The sequence below is a fragment of the Microcaecilia unicolor genome, chromosome 2 (genome assembly GCF_901765095.1).
Source record: "Microcaecilia unicolor chromosome 2, aMicUni1.1, whole genome shotgun sequence".
NCBI classification, from domain to species: domain Eukaryota; kingdom Metazoa; phylum Chordata; class Amphibia; order Gymnophiona; family Siphonopidae; genus Microcaecilia; species Microcaecilia unicolor.
In genome coordinates this window covers 594,068,873-594,090,522 of record NC_044032.1, presented here as the reverse complement: position 1 = coordinate 594,090,522, position 21,650 = coordinate 594,068,873, and the positions used below count along the sequence as shown (strand labels likewise).

General features: G+C 43.1%; 1 protein-coding gene across 1 annotated transcript in view; it reads right to left on the bottom strand.

Annotated features, from left to right (window-relative positions):
- The window catches only part of LOC115462208 (probable ATP-dependent RNA helicase DDX60), a 348,344-nt gene that overhangs the window by 170,567 nt on the left and 156,127 nt on the right, over window positions 1-21,650 (bottom strand). The window contains exons 19-22 of the mRNA XM_030192222.1: window positions 21,076-21,195; window positions 18,449-18,544; window positions 12,943-13,058; window positions 9,120-9,259 (exon numbers count right to left, since the gene is read on the bottom strand). Coding sequence (XP_030048082.1) covers window positions 9,120-9,259; window positions 12,943-13,058; window positions 18,449-18,544; window positions 21,076-21,195 — 472 coding nt within the window. The remainder of the gene's footprint in view (window positions 1-9,119; window positions 9,260-12,942; window positions 13,059-18,448; window positions 18,545-21,075; window positions 21,196-21,650) is intronic.

The window sequence follows — 21,650 nt, the reverse complement described above, 5'->3', positions numbered from 1 at the left end:
AGGGGGAAAAAAATCCCCAATGGGGCTATCTGTGTTAGGGCATCTAGCACAGGGAGGTCATTGGTCAGAGTGTCTCCAATGCTGCAGCACCTTCCTGTAGACCAATACTACTTACCTGGTCCAGGGAAAGTGTCCAGTGGCATTCTGTTCTTCCTACTGCCATTTTACCTGACCCCTAGAGTTGCATCTAGACACACTGCTATGGTCAGACTGCCAAATAAAGGAATTCCTGTTGCTATGGGCCCTAAAGTGACTAAGGAGCTAGTTAATTTTCAAAAGAGAAAAAACATTGACAGCAGATAAAGATCTGAATGGTCCATCCAGTCTGCCCAACAGTCACACTCATTATCAAGTCATGATTATACCAAGAATAAATGTGATATAAAATACTTGATCATTGTCTCTCCTTGGCATTTCTGGGACATAGACAGTAGAAGTCTGCACAGCCCTGTCTTTAGGTGCCAACTACTGGAGGTGCCATCGAAGCCAACTCCAGCCTATCCAAATCCATCTTGTCATTTGCAAGACACAGACCATAAAAGTCTGCCTATCCCTATCCTCATGTTCTAAGTTACTGGAGTTTCCACTGAAGCCCCCTCCAGCCCATCCTAAACCGATTTTCCATATATGGGATCCAGACCATTCAAGCTTGCCCAACAACGGCCTTAATTCTTCACAGCCAGAGTTGCCATTTAAGCGCCACTTGATATGCAAACACACATACAACAATTTAAGTTTTGTTTACCATTCATTTTCTACATAGAGATCCTCTGTGTTCATCCCACACCTTATTGAATTCCATTACTGCTTTTTTTCTCCAGAACCTCCTTAAGGACAGCATTTTCAGGCATCAACCACACTCTCCGTGAAATATAATTTCCTGACATTACTCCTAAGTCTACCACCCCGGAACCTCAACAGAAGTCCTCTAGTTTTACCGTTTTCCCATCTCTGGAAAATATTTGTTTTTATATTAATGCCTTTCAAGTATTTAAATATCTGTATCATATCTTTCCTGTCCCTCCACTCCTCTAGGGTGTACATATTCAGGTCTTCCAGTCTCTTCTCATACATCTTTTTGCACAAGCCCCATGCCATTTTGTCGCCTTCCTCTGGATCGCTCTGAGTGTTTTTACATCCTTAACAAGATACGGTCTCCAAAACTGAACACAATACTCCAAGTGGGGCCTCACTAATGACTTGCATAGGGACATCAACACCTCTTTTCTTCTGCTGGTTACACCTCTCTCTATACAGCCTAGAATCCTTCTGGCTACAGCCACTGCCTTGTCACACTGTTTCATCATGTTGAGGTCCTCCGACACTATCACTCCGAGGTCCCTTCCCTGTCTGTAAATATCAGTCTCTCACCTCCTAGCTTATACGGCTCCCTTGGATTTTCAATCTTTAAGTGCATCACTCTGCACTTCTTTACATTGAATTTTAATTGTCAAACATTATACCATTCTTCTAACTTTTGCAGATCCTTTTTCATATTTTCCACTCCCTCCTGGGTGTCCACTCTGTTACAAATCTTAGTATCATCTGCAGAAAGGCAAACCTTACCTTCTAACCCTTCGGCAATGTTGTCCACAAATATATTGAACAGAATCGGCTCCAGCACCAATCCTTGAGACCCTCCACTACTCACCTTTCCTTCCTCAAAGAGAATTCCATTAACCAGCACCCTCTGTCAACCAATTCCTAATCCAGTTCATCACTTTGGGTCCTAACTTCTGCCTGTCAAATTTATTTAAGAGCCTGCTATGAGGAACCATATGATTACATCCAGCTCACGCCTTCAATCTAATTCTCTGGTCACCCACTCATAGAATTCACTCAGATTCGTCTGGCATGATTTACCTTTGTATTTTGGTTGTGGGACTATATTACATGGGCTTTTGAGTGAGCATGCAAAGTTACAATACACCAGTAAACACCATAAAACTGATTTGCAAGATAAAAATTATTTAAAAAAACGTTTTAAGGAGGTTTGTTTTGGGATTTGTGATTACTTTTTTACTGTGTTCCTCAAAGTCATGAGAAGAACCTTGTGTTTTTCTTGCGACAGTATGATAAGATCCCTTTCCTCTTCAAATTAGAGAGTGTTGTTCAGCCTTCATGTTTTGTTATTGTTTCATTTGGTAAAACCATGTTGTCTCGGATCTTGTAACCTATTGGATTCCAAGAAATTCACTATCCTTTCCTTCAGCATTGCTTCCAATAAAGAAGGTGAGGCTTACCAGCCTGTAGCTTCCAGCTTCTTCTCTATCACCATTTTTGTGAAGAGGAACCACATCCTCCCTTCTCTAAGGATTTATTAAACAAAACTTTAAGAGGACCTGCCAGGACCTCTATGAGCTCCCTCAATATCCTGGGATCCTATCTGATCCCATGGCTTTGTCCACCTTCAAATTTTCAAGTTGTTCATAAACACTTACTTCCGTAAGCAGTGCTATATCCGCTCCATTATCATAAGTACCTTTGCCAGCCAATTGTGGTCCTTTTCCAGGATTTTCATCCGTGAACACGGAACACAAGTGTTTATTTAGCTCATTTGTCTTTTCCTCATCATTCTCCACATAGAGGTTCACAGCATCTTTCAGTCTCACAATTCCATGTTTAGCTTTACTCCTTTCACTAATATACCTGAAAAATTATTGTCTCTTCTCCTTGAGTCATGGATTTAGATTTCATACACTAACTTTCTGTGGTACAACCAAAACAATTTGCATTTTTAATATGGAGGTACTTTCTGAGCGGGAGATGACAGCTGATACTGGTAAATGGAGTTTCCTCTGAGGACAGGACCATAACCCTTAGCCCTGTTCTATTTAATAGCTTTGTAACTGATATTATGAAATGGCTACCAAAATCTGCAACAGGGTAGACACCCTGGATGGTGTGAATAACATGAGGAGAGATCTAAAAAAGTTTAAAGAATGGTCTACAATTTGGCAGTTTAAGATGTAATGTTAAAAAAAATGCAAGTTATGCATAAGGGCTGCAAAAACCCAAGGGAATAGAACAAATAGAAGTGAATCAATTGTTTACTCTTTCAAAAAGAACAAAGACTAGAGGACACTCAATGAAGTTACGTGGAAATAATTTTAAAACAGCTAGTGTATCTGGGTTAAAAAAAGGTTTGGACAAGTTCCTTGAGGAAAAGTCCATAGTCTTTTATTGAGACAGACATGGGGAAGCCACTTCTGGGACTGGTAGCACAGAATGCTGCTACTATTTGGGTTTCTGCCAGGTATTTATGACCTAGATTGGCCACTGTTGGAAGCAGGATACTGGGCTAGATGAACCATTGGTCTGACCCATTATGGCTATTCTTGTGTTTTCATGTTATGTTAAATACTTCTGTGCACAAAAGAAGAGCAGGATCTGGGAGTGATTCTATTTGATGGGCCAATACTTTCAGGATGAAATTAAATAAAGAGAAAACACAGTGTTTAGTCCTATCTTCTCAACATTCTCCACTCATCCCAACTCTTAACAACCCAGAGGTTAAACTTACAACATCAGACAACTTGAAAATCCTTGGAGTAACGAATGATAGTCATTTATCATTTGAAAACCATGCTAAAATCATCAGCAAAAAGATGTTTAACATAATATGGATTTTGAAACGAGTGAAATCATATCTTCCCTTGGACACCTTCCGGAACCTAGTACAATCCACTGTACTCACACACGTTGATTACTTCAACAGTGTTTTTTTAGGTTGTAAGTCCCTAATATTGAAAAAGCTCCAGACTTCCGAAAACATGGCTGCCAGACTGATTTTTGGCAAGTCAAGATTTGACAGCGCAACACCTCTTCGAGAGAAGCTTCACTGGCTCCCCATCAGAGAAAGAATTAACTTTAAAGTCCACACAATGACTTACAAGATATTACATGGAGAAGCCCCCACCTACATGAATCACCTTATCGACCTCCCAAACAGGAACAGTGTGACGTCTTCCTGGACTTACCTTAATCTACACCTCCCCAACTGCAAAGGTATAAAGTACAAATCCTTCTAAGCATCCAATTTTTCCTTCTCAGGTAGCCAGCTTTGAAATGTTTTACCAAGACCTATCCGTACCATTAACAGCCTTTTACCCTTCAGAAAAGCATTGAAGACCCACCTCTTCAAGAGAGCCTACCCTAACGATTCAACCTAACCAAAGCTTTCCCACATGTTTCCTATTGACAATTGTTATACATGGACCATATTTCCCATTATCCTTTTTGCTACCCCATATCCATTCCTCTCCATCTTCCTACACCTACCTCCCAACACTCTTTTCTGTCAGGTTCTCAGGTTCAGAGCCCGCGGGGACGGGCTCTGGAGCAAACGTGAGCCCTTGGGCTGCTGCCGAGGAGCGACAGCAGCAGGCAAAACCCACCAACCAACACTGGGCTAGCACACCGGCACAGGCAAAGACTGCAAGCGCCGCCCAGCGAGCCGGAACACACGGACTGGAATACACCGGACTAGTCCGCACTGGACTGGAACACACCGGACTGGAACCCACTGGACTGGAGTACACCGGACTGGTCTGCACTAGACTGGAACACACCGGACTGGAACACACCGGACCGGAACCCACTGGACTGGAGTACACCGGACTGGTCCGCACTGGACTGGAACACACCGGACTGGTCTGCACTAGACTGGAACACACCGGACTGGAACACACCGGACCGGAACCCACTGGACTGGAGTACACCGGACTGGTCCGCACTGGACTGGAACACACCGGACTGGAACACACCGGACCGGAACCCACTGGACTGGAGTACACCGGACTGGTCCGCACTGGACTGGAACACACCGGACTGGTCTGCACTAGACTGGAACACACCGGACTGGAACACACCGGACCGGAACCCACTGGACTGGAGTACACCGGACTGGTCCGCACTGGACTGGAACACACCGGACTGGAACACACTGGACCGGAACCCACGGGGCTGGAGCACACCGGACTGGTCCGCACTGGACTGGAACACACCGGACTGGAACACACTGGACCGGAACCCACGGGGCTGGAGCACACCGGACTGGTCCGCACTGGACTGGAACACACCGGACTGGAACACACTGGACCGGAACCCACGGGACTGGAGCACACCGGACTGGTCCGCAAAGCTTCACCTGCACTTAGCCACTGACCCCCCCCCCCCCCAAGGAGTTGAGCTCCTGAGTTTGAGTGGCCAGCAGGACTTACTGGATACAGGATAACACCAGGACCAGAATACTAGAACAAGCCTGAAACAGGAGTGCTCCTAGGTACTGAACTAACAGGGGTGCTTCCAACAGAAACCAACAAAAGTGCTCCTAAGCACTGAACTAACAAAAGGACTTCCTAAGCCCTATACTAACAGAAGTGTTACTACTAGCACCACTAGGGTAAGCAGGGGAGCCACAGGGAAAGAGCAGGGAACCTAAACACACAAACTAACACAGGTGCTTCTAAGCACCAGGCTACAGCCATGCTCCACAGCACTAAACTAACCAGGGGACAACAGGGGAGCCACAGGGAGAAAGCAGGGAACCTAAACACATAAACTAACACAGGTGCTACTAAGCACCAAGCTACAGCAGGGCTCTACAACACTAAACTAACCAAGGTGCTTCTAAGCACCAAACTACCAGAAGTGCTTCCAAAGCACCAGACACAGAAGTGCTCCCAAAGCACCAAACACAGAGGTGCTCCCAAAGCACCAAACAAAGAAGGGAAGCAGGGGAGCCACAAGGGAAAAGCAGGGAAGCTAAACACAAGTCAGAAGTGCACACTGCACTAACACTAACCTGGACCTAAAGCAAGACGCAAACACAAACGTTGCAAAGGCCCTGAAGGGAAGAACACCACTTCCTTATCAAGGCCCTGCCTGATGATGTCACCACTACCAGACACAGGCAGGCAGCATACTGAAACAGAGCTAGAGCTAACTCAGGCAACACGCACAGGTGCACTATAGTGAAGCAATTAGAGTCATGCTGCTGGAAGCAGCCAGCACAGAGAGACAGAGCTAGCTCAGAAAGGACAGACAGAAGAAACAGAAGCCAGCTAAGAAGCTGACCACCAGAAATAAGGTACGTCTGGGAGAGGTCACGGCCACAATCATGACATTTTCCTTCTGCTCCCAATCCCTCCTATGTTCAATTTACTTATCCGTTAACTCCATTAATTTTGCGTTTACTTCAAACTGTATATTCTTCTTACGATTTTCTAATTTTTATATTGTTACTATGTAAGCCGCATTGAGCCTGCCATGTGTGGGAAAGCGCGGGGTACAAATGTAATAAATAATAATAATTTGATGATTTTAAGGTGGCCAAATAGCATACGTATAAAGATGATGGCAAAAGCCAGAAGGATGCTTGGCTGCATAGGGACAGGAATGGTCAGCTGATAAAAGGAGGTGATAGGGCCGCTGGTGAGACCTCATTTGGAGAGTTGTGTACAATTATGGAGACCACACCTTCAACGGGATATAAACAGGATGCAGTCGGTCCAGAGAGTGGCTATTAAAATGGTCAGTGATCATCATAAAGCATATGGTACAAACTTAAACATCTCAATATGTAAAATTTGAAAGAAAACTGGGAGAGAAAAGAAAAGATAGACACAATTAAATACCTCCATGATGTAAATGCACAGGAGAAACCCTCTTTCAACTGAAAGGAAGCTCCCTAACAAGAGCAGGCTTATTTTCAAAAAAGGAGGATGCCCATCTTTCAACACAAATCGCAAGATGGGCATCCTTCTCACAGGGTCGCCCAAATCGGCATAATCGAAAGCCGATTTTGGGCATCCCCAACTGCTTTCCGTCGCGGGGACGACCAAAGTTCACGGGGGCATGTTGGAGGCATAGCGAAGGCAGGATTTGGGCGTGCCTAACACATGGGCGTGCCTAACACATGGGCGTGCCTAACATATGGGCGTCCTCGACCCATAATGGAAAAAAAAGGGTGTCCCTGATGAGCACTTGGACGACTTTACCTGGTCCTGTTTTTCTTACGACCAAGCCTCAAAAAATGTGCCCGAACTGACCAGATGACCACCGGAGAGAATCGGGGATCACCTCCACTTACTCCCCCAGTGGTCATCAATCCCCTCCCACCCTCAAAACAAATCTTTAAAAATCTTTTGTGCTAGCCTCAAATGTCATACTCAGGTCCATCATAGCAGTATGCAGGTCCCTGGATCAGTTTTAGTGCACTTCAGGCAGGCGGACCCAGGCCCATACCCCCCTACCTGTTACACTTGTGGTGGTAAATGTGAGCCCTCCAAAACCCACCAGAAACCCACTGTACCCACATGTAGGTGCCCCCTTCACCCTTAAGGGCTATGGTAGTGGTGTACAGTGATGGGTAGTGGGTTTTGGGGGGCTCAGCACACAAGGTAAGGGAGCTATGTTCCTGGGAGCAATTTCTGAAGTCCACTGCAGTGCCCCCTAGGGTGCCCAGTTGGTGTCCTGGCATGTCAGGGGAACCAGTGCACTACGAATGCTGGCTCCTCCCACGATCAAAGGGCTTGCATTTGGTTGTTTCTGAGATGGGCGTCCTTAGTTTCCATTATCGCCGAAAATCAGAAACGACCAAGTCTAGGGATGACCATCTCTAAGGACGACCTAAATGTCAAGAATTTGGCGTCCCAGACCGTGTTATCAAAATGAAAGATGGACGTCCATCTTGTTTCGATAATACGGGTTTCCCCGCCCCTCCACCGGGACATTTTGCGAGGACGTCCTCAGCAAAACTTGGGCGTCCCCTTCGATTATGCCTCTCCACATCATAGAATGAAGGTGAAAATGTACAGACTTGAGAAATCTAATGAACTATTTCTATCATGTCTCCCCTCAGCCACCTCTTCTCCAAGCTGAAAAGCCCTAGCCTCCTTAGTCTTTCTTCATAGGGAAAAGTCGTCCCATCCCCGCTATCATTTTAGTCGCAGATTATGGATCTTAAATAAATTATAAATAAAGGAATACAAAATTATAATACATAACATTTTAGAAGCACTATTTCTGTTTTAGATGTTCATAAACTGGCACTTAGCTGTTCATATTGCATGGACATCCAAATCCTGATCTTAGAAAGCCAGGATATGAACATCTAAAGCTGCAGAATATGCATCTGGCAAAGAGGCATGGTCTAGGCATGTTTTGGGTCGGACTTGGGAGGGTTTAAAACAGACATTCATTCCTCATTTCAGAAGAGGAAGTAATGTCCATGTCCTAACAGTTGGATACGGGGAGTTAGACCTGCTGCTTTGGACATATGGGGCCCTCTTAGGAATGAGCAGTAGGTGTTTGCACTTTCCCTGTGTTGAGTGCAAAACATAACATAGGGTAAGTGCAAAGCCTGTGAGGTACATGCAGGCAGCGTGTCTACATCTGCTCTGCAAGTTCTGCATAGGGCATTTACTGCACCCACTCCATCCAGAGCCCCAAGAACCCCGAAAGCCATGATAGTGCATCTCCAAATCTAATGTTATGTATTTATTAAAATTTGTATTCATGTATTTTTTTAATGATCTATAACATTAACATGTATACTGTTTCTTTTTAGACATTTTTATATTTGTCCTTTAATATTTTTGTTAGTTCATTATTTTTGTGATTTACTTTTATGATTTACACACCAATAACTTACTAATATGTTATTGTTTTATTTATTACAGCTGTTTACCCTGATGCAGCTCCTAGGTGGAGTGAAACACAGCCATGTCAGGTTTTAATGTATTCTTATGCATTGTAGTTAATGTAAAAAGGCACTGAGGGCCCTGTTTACTAAGCCATGCTGTAGGCGTGCTTAAAAACCCTAGCATACCTTAGTAAACAGGGCCTTGAGTTCCATCTGGACATCAGATTTGCTGTTGTTTTGGCTGTTTTGGCTTGTGCTGATCTTTGCCTCCCTTTGTTGATTCTCAAAGGAAATTTATACAGAATACCTCTCCCCCCAACAAAGTCTAGAAAGAAAGCATCTGAGGCTTGTTTGCTGTTTTGTCCCTATTCTCAAACAAAATAGAGGAATCTTCTTGTTCAGGGGCTATGCAAACAGAATTACCGTAGAATGTTGTCTGTCAAAACTGACAAGTTTTGATTTTGGCACTTACCCAGCCTAACTGTGTAAGAGTATTTCTTGGACGTCTGTTCTTTAGGATTCCTTGCTGATTTCCTGTTAGCTACTATACAATCATTGCTTACTGTTGTATTGTCAACACTTTCCCAGTATCTTTTTACTGACTGCAGCCACCTAAAACATTAAAAATAATATATTATTATGTTTGAGTTGTAACAGAAAATCTCTAAATAAATAACAAACAATTTACATTTGTACCCTGTGCTTTCCCACTCACGGCAGGCTCAATGTGGCAATGGAGGGTTAAATGACTTGCCCAGAGTCACAAGGAGCTGCCTGTGCCTGAAGTGGGAATTGAACTCACTTCCTCAGTTTCCCAGGACCAAAGTCCACCACCCTAACCACTAGGCCACTCCTCCACTATGAACACAATGAAAATACAGGACTAACAACAGTATTACTCCTTTTAAAATGCGATTGTCTTATAAAATTGCAGGGCCCGATATTCAAAGCCATTTAAGCAGGCGGGAGAGGCTCCTGCCCACTTACATCTCGCTCAGCAAGTCAGTGGCACTTAACCAGGAAGTGCTGCTGAATATCAGCAGTGATCAGCCATCTTGAAACTGGACAGGAGAGGAGTGTTATGGGGGCGGGGAGGAACTGGCAGTTATGCAAGTGTTGGCACTAGTATTCAGTGCCTAAGCCCACACAGCTAAGCAGGCAGAAAGGACAGCACAAAAAGCAGTCCTAACTATGCCCACTTAGCTTACGGGTGCCAGCATGAACATTGACTGGAACCCATATAGCTTCCAGATACAGGCCTTACAATGTATCCATCTGATCTCCACTCCCTCCAACCCACTCCCCAACAAGGTCTGACTCCTCTGAACCCCCACCAACAAGAGAAGACCTCCCTAACATTATCCGTTCCTCCCAACCCTCCAACTAGAGCTGCATTTTGTTTTAAATTTTTAATCACGATTAATCATGAAATTAAAATATTTAATCATGATTAATTCATGTAGTTGAAGGATGGCCCTCCCTCCCATCCTCAGGTCCAACATCTCTCCCTTCACACTTTTTCTCCCTCCCCTCTACTATCAGGTCCATTATTTCTCTCTCTCTCTCTTCCCTCCCATTATCCAGTATCTCTTTTTTCCTGTCCTCCACCCCTAGGGCTATTACCTCTCTCTCTCTCTCTCTTTATCCCTTTGCCCCCCACAGGTCCATCTCTCTTTCCTTCCTCTCCTCCTCAAGGTCCATTATTTTTCTCTTTTTCTCTCCTGTTCTCCCTCTCTTCCGTTCCTCCCATCTGTGTCCAGCATCTCTCTCTCCATGCCTCCCCCCACCATTATCTCCCTCTTTCTTCTCTCCCCTCCCTCCCTCTCATTGTCCAGTATCTATGTCTCCTTTCCCTCTACTTCCGGTTCAATATTGCTCCCCCTGCTTCCCTTTCACTGCCCAGCCAATCTCTCTCTCCCTCCTTGGTGTGCTGTCCAGCTTCACTTCCTCCACCACCCCTCCCCACTGATCTACCTTAAATCTGGACTCCTATTGGTCCCCAGAAGCAGCAGCAATGCACATACACTATCAGCCTACTCTGAAGCCTTTCTTCTGACCTGTCCAGCCCATGCAGAAATGGAAGGAAGGCAGGCTACAGGCAGCATAAGTGCACACTGTTGCTGCTGGGATTGATAGACCTGGCGGGGAGGGGATTGAGAGGAGTAGAATTGCAGGCAGGGGGAGAGATAGCAGATCATGCCAAGGATGGAGGTTGAGAGTTGAAGAGAGAGGGACAGTTTTTGGGAGAAGGCAGGAGACACTGCAGTGTGATTAATTTTTTAACTTGTGACTAATAAATAACACATTAGTCACAGCATTAATAGCTATTAATGTGCAACCCTAGGCCCAACCCCACCCACAAATGTGAGTGGACCCCCCCCCCCCCCCCCACTTTTGAAACCTACAATAGTAGACCCTCTCCTAGCACCACCCCAGGCCTACCTTACATAGTAACATACTAGATGTCGACAGATAAAGACCTGTATGGTCCATCCAGTCTGCCCAACAAGATAAACGTATTACATATGGTATGTATACCTGTTCTTGATTTATCCTTAGTCTGCCTGGAACTAGCCTTGTTCTAAAAATTTCTGAAGTTGTCAAAGCCCCAGAAAAGCTCCACTCCAACCTACCCAAATCTAATTCAGCCTCCATCAGGGCACACACCGTAGAAGTTAGCCCAGCACTGGCTTATCTACCTAATCTCCCCTATTCTTCTTTGGATCTGAGTCTTCTAAATAGGATTCCTTTGTGTTTGTCCCACACATTTTTTAATTCCATTACTGTTTTCATCTCCACTACCTCCCATGGGAGGGCATTCCAGGCATCTTCCGCCTTCTCAGTGAAAAAATACTTCCTCATATTACTCCTGGCTCTGCACCCTTTCAACTTCAATTCATGATCTCTAGTTCTACTACCTTCTCAACTATGGAAAATATTTGTTTGCAAATTAATACCTTTCAAATATTTGAACGTCTGTATCATATCACCCCTGTTTCTCCTTTCCTCCAGGGTATAAGTTTAGGTCAGCAAGTCTCTCCACATATGCCTTGCTACGTAAATCCCCTTCCATTTTTGTTGCTCTTCTCTAAACCGCTTCAAGTCTTTTTACTTCCTTAGCAAGATAAGCCCTCCAAAAGTGAATACAATACTCCAAGTAGGGCCTCACCAATGACTTGCACAGGAGCATCAACACCTCCTTTCTTCTGCTGGTTACACTCCTCTCTACGCAGCCTAGCATCCTTCTGCCCGCAGACACCGCTTTGTTGCACTGTTTCATCAACTTGAAATCTTCAGACACCCCAAGGTCCCTCTCCTTAGTTGAGCTTACCAATCTCTCCCCTCCTATCCGGTCCATCTGTTTTGTATTTCTGCACCCCAAGTGCATCACTCTGTACTTCTTGGCATTAAATTTTAACTGTTACTCAAATTCCATACCAGTTAACTCTTATACTAATTCATTTTATCAAAAAATTTTTGAATAGCGCTCAGTGTATTTGAAGTGCCAAACCACCGCATATCATGGAAGCTGCATATAGCACGTCAACCTTATATCAGCATATCACCGGATCCCTCTCTCCCTACCCTGTAAGTGCACTCACAGGATTTTATTGATCACATTCCATTTATATTTCAAAGCTACTTGTATAGTCTTGTATTCTCTGTGATAATAGTTCAAATGTCACTTATCTCAAAGCAGGTATTGAAGTGCTGCTGGTATCCTGTGTACTAAAATAGTGAAGTCTGTGTTCAAGAAGCATTTTTTTTGTTTGTTTCTTTTACTAAATAATGAAAGGACCTTGTTGTTTTTAAACGTATAGAGCGATCACTATATCAAGTGGATGGGAAGAAGTTTGGTTGCTGCACACAGTACTCATTTTATATTAAGAGTACATTTGACTCCTGATGCAGGTGCTGTGCGCCGAAACACGGCCTGTGTCGGGTCCATATTGGAAGATTGGCTTTTATAATTAAAGGAACTGTGTCCCGTTTTTGAAGGCTCTTGGTGCTTTTTGCTGTATTCTGGACTTTGTTGTACTTTGTCCCCTCTCTGTGCTGTTGTAGAAGTCAGAGAATACCATATCTAATTTCATTCTTAGTCTATGGCACTGTTGGATATTTCTTAAAATTTGGTCATGCACTGAAATTGAACACATCACAGAGAAAAGGATGCAATAGATGCCACTTAAGAACACAAAGAAAAGAGAAAAATAAACACATTTTGAAGTCTAGCCCACTTAGCAAATAAAATTGTCATATGGCGTTATTTATTTTGCTTAGAAAATAATGTTTACTCTCTAAGACGCTCTGGGTTACTTATAGTTGCAGACAGAGCCAAAAATGGGCATCGAATCATAACAAGAAGATGCTCCCATACTTCTGCTCCAATTTCTCCTCCAAGACAATGCACCTGTAAAAGGAAAAATACTAAACTTGAAATATGGAAACTAGTACACAATACAAAATAAGATTCTAATGCCATTCTGCTAGAAATTTTATAATACTATTCTTCACCATGTATAATACAAACCATACATAGCTATTGCCCAGCAATATTTCATATATGTGTAAGCACATCAAGGTCAATATTCAAAGCAATTTAACTGGCCAAAAACAGCTCCTGGTTGGTTAAATCACCTGTTTGGGGCTAACCAGTCATTTTTAATTGCACTTTGAGTGCTGCTGAAAATGACTGGTTAGCTCAAAGCAAAACCGCTATTTTGGAGGCATTCCAGGAATAGAGTTGGAAAATAAATGGCCAAGGTCACTGCATTAATAATAGAGCTGTATAAAAGTCAGTCCTGTCTTTATATGGTGCCCCATAGCCAGTTAAGTGCTGAATATCGTGCCACAGCCCGGACATGGTCTAGCATCGGTGGCGGTGAGCAAAACACTGAGCGCCACCGGATGAATATTGAACCCATCATTTCCAACAGAGTGCATGGAACTAAGGGGCTCTTTTACAAAGGCGTGCCAAAAACTGGCCTGCGGCAATGTGGGTGTGTGTTTTTGGCACATTCCAGACCCTTATTGTACCACATCTGGAAAAAATGGATTATTTTAATGGTCTGGAAAATGGATGTGTGGCAAAATGAAAAACAGCGCATGTCCATTTTCCTCCTCAGAACTTACTGTCACCCATTGATTTAGAAGAAAGGTCTCATGCGCTACCCTGGCGGTAAGTAAGCAGTGTGCCTCAACTGCCATTTACTGCGAGGTAGGTGCCCTACAGTAGAAAATAGAAAATATTTTCTACCGCGTATTTTCGGCGCATGCCAAATTCGGAATTACCGCCCGGGGCATGTGGTAGCCAGGTGGTAATGCCAATTTGGTGTGTGCAGGATGCACATAGGCCCTTATGCACCTTTGTAAAAGGGCCCCTAAAGTTGTTAACCTATTGGCAACGCTGTGTCTTGGAATGCATGAAAGCCTTGCTTAATACACTATGGTCTAAAGTAGAAAACACATATAGGAGTAAGTTCTATATAAGGCAACAAAAAAATTGACATTGAAAAAAGCGCTATTCTATAAACTGTGCTTAAAATTAGGCACGGTTTATAGAATAGTGCTTATACCCAGGAACCGCGAGTACATTTAGGCATGGCCATTTACACCAATGGAAACGTGGTGCAAATGCTCCTCCTTAAATTAGGCACAGATCCCACCTTATTCTATAATTACATGAGTAACCAAAGGGAATACCCACGATCTACCCATGACCCTTTCATTTTCATGCCCCATGACTCGCACGTAAAATTTAGGTGCGAGAATTTATGCATGTACATTGTAATTAATTCTCATTATTGCCATTAATTGCTTGTTAAAACAACCAAGTATCAGCACTAATTAGCTCATTGTTTAATTAAATTGTACATGCAAATTGAGTACATGCCCAAATTTGCATGCACAATTTTTAGCTACTTTTATAGAATTTGGGGATAGGTGTTCATTTTCAAAAGAGAAAAACATCTAAAAATGGCATAAAGTGGCATTTGGATGTTTTTCTCTGAAAAACATCCAAATCGTGATTTTCCAAAAAGCGTTATTCTGTAAATGCACATATATCTTGCTTAGTGCATATCTGACAGGTGAGCACACAAATGGGTGGAGTCTGCAGGGAGCATGGGTGGGTCTCACATTTATGCAGAGACCTTATAGAAGACTATAAGACACATGCCTATCTCTAGCACTTAAGGGTGGTAATTTATACCAGCTCTATGGATGGAGTAAGTGATCCCATCTAAGTGCCTGTACGCACATAAGTACTGCCATACTGGGAAAGACCAAAGGTCCATCAAGCCCAGCACCCTGTTTCCAACAGTACCCAATCCAGGTCACAAATACCTGGCAAGATCCCAAAAAAGTACTAAACATTTCATATTGCTAATCCCAGAAATAGTGGATTTTCCCCAAGTCCAATTTAATAATGGTCTATGGACTTTTCCTTTAGGAAGCCGTCCAAACTTTTTTAAAACTCCGCTAAGATAACTGCCTTTACCACATTCTCTTTCAACGAATTCCAGAATTTAATTACACGTTGAGTGAAGAAACATTTTCTCCAATTCGTTTTAAATTTACTACATTGTAGAATCGCAAGCCCCCTAGTCTTAGTATTTTTGGAAAGCGTAAACAGACGCTTCACATCTACCCGTTCCACTCCACTCATTATTTTATAGACCTCTATCATATCTCCCCTCATCCGCCTTTTCTCCAAGCTGTAGAGCCCTAGCCACTTTAGCCTTTCCTGATAGGTAAGTCGTCCCATCCCCTTTATTATTTTTGTCGCCCTTCTCTGCACCTTTTCTAATTCCACTATATCTTTTTGGAGATACGGCGACCAGAATTGAACACAATATTCGAGGTGCGGTCGCACTATGGTGCGATACAAAGGCATTCTAACATCCTCATTTTTGTTTTCAATTCCTTTCCTAATAATACCTAACATTCTATTTGCTTTCTTAGCCGCAGCAGCACACTGAGCAGAAGGTTTCAACGTATCATCAACGATGACACCTAGATCCCTTTCTTGGTCCGTGACTCCTAACGTGGAACCTTGCATGACGTAGCTATAATTTGGGTTCCTCTTTCTCACATGCATCACTTTGCACTTGCTCACCTTAAACATCATCTGCCATTTAGACGCCCAGTCTCCCAGTCTCGTAAGGTCCTCTTGTAATTTTTCACAATCCTCCCACGATTTAACGACTTTTAATAACTTTGTGTCATCAGCAAATTTAATTACCTCACTAGTTACTCCCATCTCTAGGTCATTTATAAATATGTTAAAAAGCAGCGGCCCCAGCACAAACCCTTTGGGAACCCCACTAACTACCCTTCTCCATTGAGAATACTGACCATTTAACCCTACTCTCTTGTTTTCTATCTTTTAACCAGTAAATAGAACACTACCTCCTACATGCTGGTTTATTCTGTAAAGAAAAGTAGGTTCCTACTTTCCTTTATTGAATAGGTTCCTATCAAGTGCCCTGTTAAAGAACTGCCCTGTGTGTGCACAGAGTAGACACTTACCACATGGCATTGTGATAAATGCATTGGCAGATAGCACGTGAGCACCCAGTCTGTTTGATGAAGCCCCTAATGTGGAGCTGGACCTACTAACCATAAAAGTACAGCTTTTTCTACAGAGACACAGCCGAATCACCCAACCCCCTCAATCAAGACCTCCCTGATCTGATATCCTCCACATGAATGCCATGTACACCCCAAAATGCCCCCTCACAGACCCTACCACATGAAACCCCCTGATCAGATCCCCCAGAGAACTGCCTATTTGAACCCCCAGTGAGTCCACAGAGCTGAATAAATCCTTATATGACTAAGGAGCCATGTCACCAATTCTACTACTACTACTACTACTATTTAGCATTTCTATAGCACTACAAGGCGTACGCAGCGCTGCACAAACATAGAAGAAAGAAGGTGGGTGGGAATGGAATCAGAGGAACAGGTGGTACATTTTGAGGAAGAAAGGAGAAGTGTAGTTTCCTCAATAGTAACTTCAAGAAAGGAGGAAAGGGAATGAGGGGAAGGAGAGAGAGGAGAACGGACTAGTGGAGGGAGAGATGGTGAGGTAGAGAAAGCAAGGGAACACCCCCATATGGTCAGGATGACCAATGGGGATCTGAGATTTTTAAGGAGAGTGATAAACGCCGGTGAGGGTGACACTCGATATTGTTATCCACTATGATGGCTCCATTCCCTGCTATCCATGGAGAATCCCCATTGTAGGTAAGCCATCTTGCTGTACTTTATATATATAACATATAGCTGAGAAACTTTCCAATCATTGCAGCCAGTGGCAAGAGAGGGGCGTCAGAGGCCTTTATTTCTGACATCATTATTTAGAGCCATGTGGCCAGAGTGAAAAAGAGAACCATTGGTGAGACTGGTGTTGCCTGCCTGTTTGCCTGCCTCCTGGTGAGAGAGGGAGGAGAGAAGATCAGGGGAGTTTAAGGAACTTCCCAAGCCTTGCAGCCAGCAGAGGGTGTCAGAGGCCAAGGGGCATCTGAGTCTTTTGTGTGTGAACTTCCCCCACCTTTTGCTGGGCAAAGAGGCATGGCTAAAGGGCATGCTCTTTGATGAGCCTTTTGAACACCACAAAGACGCTGTGAAAGACTGGAAATGCTGTTCGTCTGTATGTGAGAATTTGGGGACCCTCTTTGTAGAATTGGTGACATGGCTCCTTAGTCATATAAGGATTTATGACTAAATCCCCGATTCCCTCCAGTGGTCATCTGGTCAGATCAGGCACCTTTTCTCTCCGGCAGTGGTCATAAGAAAAACGCATGCAAGAGAAGGAAAAAAAATCTGAAGAAAAATGTGCTCATCCAGGACGTCTTTTTTTTTTTTTTGAGTGAAAGGACGTCCCGGACGAGCACTTGAATGTTTTTTTTTTTTCATTTTTACAATGGGCATCCTCCTCTGCTACCGTAACAGGGTGCCCGGTTGGTGTCCTGGCATGTCAGGGGGACCAGTGCACTATGAATGCTGGCTCCTCCCTTGACCAAATGCAAGGCATTTGCTCGTTTTTGAGATGGGCGTTCTCGATTTCCATTATCGCCGAAAACCGAGTTTGCCCATCTCTAAGAACGATCATCTCTAAAGTCGACCCAAATGATGAGATTTGGGCGTCCCCAACCGTATAATCGAAATGAAAGATGGACGCCCATCTCGTTTCGATTATATGGGTTGCCCCACCCCTTTTTTCGCCATCCTTGGAGATGGTTTTTAGAGATGGTCGTCCCCGTTCAATTATGCCCCTCATTGTGTCCCCAGTGTGTTCAGTTCAGACACTGCAGGAAGCAAAATGCAGGGGTTCAGTCAGACTTCACTCTTCCAGAAGTTTGATGATATAACTCAGAAAGGAAACTGGTATATGTTACATGAACTACTCCAAAAGTACCTGCTGGGTAGTTCTAAAATAAATCAAGCTATGATGAAGCCCAGAATTCAGTCAGATTAAGTTGAGATAACAGTTACCTTCTAAAGGTAAATTTTACTACAGTGAAACTATTAATTTTATATCTTATTGCATTGGTTCTCAACCTAATCCTTGGGGCAAACCCAGTCAATTGGGTACTCAGGATATCCACAATGAATATGCATGAGACAGATCTGCATACTAAGAAGGCAGTGCACACAAATGTATCTCAAGCATATTCATTGTGGATTTCCTGAAACCTGACTGGCTGGGTGTGCCCCAAGGACTGGGATGAGATGCACCGCCTTACTGAACGGTAAAAAAAAGAAAAGGAAAAATAGAACTTGAAGGCAACCTACCTCATCAAATATCACATATTTGATGCGTTTAACCCATTGCTGGCGATGAGGAGCCAGCAGAAGGATCTCTAAGCACTGCGGCACTGTCACTAATATCTGTAAGAAGAAAAAAAAGATTCATGTAGCCTGATTTGATTGGTGGTATATCAAATTTCATCCTTTTTCTATTTCCTTAAATTAAAAACCTTATAAAGTGTTCATAATTAATGAATATATTTCAATAGTGTGCTTAACAAATCCATAGATGCCAACCTGATGTTCAAACACAAATTACCAGCACAGTTTGAGTTTGACGACTGGGTGGTTGTAAATCAGTATTTACCAGAGTTAATGCCTTTGCAAATTTCAATGTAAAGAGCAATTTTCAAAACTGCGTCTTTTGATGCAAAGTCCATAGGTACTTCTGCCCATTAATTCTGAACCAGTTCTCAAAGGGAAGTTTTACTTTGAAAATTGCCCTGTAGAAAGGACTTAGAGAAGGGGTGTCCACGCTCGGGTTTTCTGGATTTCCACAATGAATGTGCATGAGGTCTATTTACATACAATAGAGGCAGTACATGAAAACAGATCTCATGCATATTCATTGTTCTTTTCTACCCCTGTGAGATATTTCTTCAATAAGTTACATTTACTATATTACCTCTGCTTAGTAACTTTAGCCGTTTTCAATATATAACAAAACTATTTATTCAATATTTCTTTTACAAATTACACAATCTTAAAACCCACCTTATCCTCACTATTTCAGTCACATACATACATACCATGCACTTCTCTTCATTCTAACTGTATTCAACCTTAAAATCTATAAACATCACAGTGTGAATAATACACATTAACTCATGTCCATGATTGAAATTCAACTTGTGCATTGATGACTATTAATTACTCTGTTATATCCATTAAGATTTTCTGTGCAACCCCCAGTTCACAATATTAACAGAGGCGTAGCTAGGTTTTAAGGTCAGGGGGAGCAGACTTTTGTAAAATAGGCGCCAGCAACGATCACATAACTGAACTAGCAGAAGTCGAACTGGAAACCACAGGAAACAGTATGAGTATGTGTCTACTTCCCTGGTAGTGGAGAAATGCATTGCACAATAGAAAATTGATATTATTTTTGTTATGGTTAGTTAGCTGATAGTCATCTAAGAATGCTGCTCGGTAACACATTATGAATTGCCCAAACATTTTTCACTGAATTTTTCCTGAACTATGAAGCAAAGTATTTGCAGTCATTTACCATTCACACTCTTAACTTAGAGCATCCTCACCCCACATTGGCTCTTTAGCACTTAGCTGCACTTCATACTCTGTCAACCAGGAGTGCTCGTGCTGCTAGTGTTGTCATGATCATGACTGAAGAGTGCAGTGCTAGTGTCACTGGCGCTGGTCCTTCCTCTGTGGTTCAGGAGAACCAACACTCCATTCTTCAGCCATGAGTCTCACAGAACAAAGATCAGCTCAGCAGGATGTCAGAAACAGAAGGAGGAAGCCTTTTGAAGGAAGAAGACTACCTCGGCTGGCGGGGGTTGGGTTCCCCCGCCAGCAAAGGTAGGCAATGGCGGGAGTGTCTTCGGCAGGGAGGGAGGTGCAAAGTTGGTGGTGGTGGCGGCGGCGGAGGGGTTGGCAATGGAGTGGAGGGGGGGAGCAAAAATGTGCCCCAGCTGGTGGGTTGGCTGGAGCGGGAGTGAGAGGGATGTTGTTCAGTTTCAATTGAACAGTCTGCTACGTGCTAATGGTGAAAGTGTGCGCCGGAAGGGTTCCCAACGGGCTTGGAATGTACGTGCCAGAGCTGTGTCCTTCGAGTCTAGTGATCTCCTCTCCAACGCAGCTAGAGACAGGCAGAATTAGATTAGTGAGAGGAATGTTAAGAGTGACGTATTGTGTGGGGGGCGTGGCTGAACGCGGCTTTATGAGTGGTTACGAACACTACAGGGCTTCAAGGCTTCAGGGTTTCACTGGCACGGAGGCAGCTTCAGAACGTTGGAGGTGCGAATTATGTGTGGGTGGGGCAGGGATGAGGGGGGTCTATGAGTGTTACTGAGAGCCTACGAACACTACAGGACTTCAGGGCTTTACGGCTTCAGGGCTTCACTGCCACGGAGTGAGCTTCAGAACGTTGGAGGTGGGAATTATTTATATAGATATAGTAGATCGCTAACAGATAATAGGCTAATCATTCCCTTGCCTGCTAAGGCTCGATGGGAATCTACGCGTGCATCAGCGTGTTTTTTTCTGTTTCCCTCTCTTTGGAACGGACTTCTAAAAGAGATTAGATTAGAGGATTCCTACACTCATTTTCGAAAACTCCTGAAAACTTTTCTTTTTACGAACTGTATTGAATAGAATTTATGATAGGAGATAAGGTGTAGTTGTTTAGGTTAAATTATATTCATTGTAGGTAACTCTGTTTTTTGTTTTTTTTTAGTAGTAGTAGATTTTATTAGATATGTATTTCTTTGTCTTTTTGGGTTGCTGTGCTTTCCTATCAATGATTGGAGTTCTTATTTGTTTGTGAAATATTTATTTTTTGATGTAAACCGTTCTGCTTTGCAATGGCAATAAGATACGGTATATAAAATGAATAAATGATAATCTTACAAAGTAAATATCATGCTTTGTACCTGAGAGTTCAGGGCATCATGACGATAATCCCTTGTAAAAACTCCACACAAAGATAATCCATCAGGTAAGATTTTGTTGAACCTATTGTATACCGTAGCAACCACTTGGTTTACCAGTGCCTGATTGAAAGACAAAAAACAGCATTAAGAAACAAAATTAAGTTTAACAAAACAGTATTACTAAAGACAACAAAATCAACCCTGAAATTATTTGGGGGAGAAATTTTAAAAGTCATTCATGTTAGTAGTGATATACCCAGGTACATAAGTCTTGGCTGAAAACCATACTATAACTGGTTAAAATATGTGCAGGCTTCCAAAGAACACATACTTTTAATAGTGGGAAAAAGGCAGGTTTAGGTTAATGAGAAAAACAATGCATGTATATTTGCTTTTGAAATGGGCAAGTCACTTCACCTTCTATCACCTCAGGTCCCAGCGTTGGGTCCCTGCTCACAAATCTGCTGTAAAACAGCACATGGGTGACTTGTTTTACTGAGGGAAAATTTACCATGGCATTCACTAACTTGCCATACCTCGGTTTCACATTAGTGATTCATGCTGTAAATTCATTT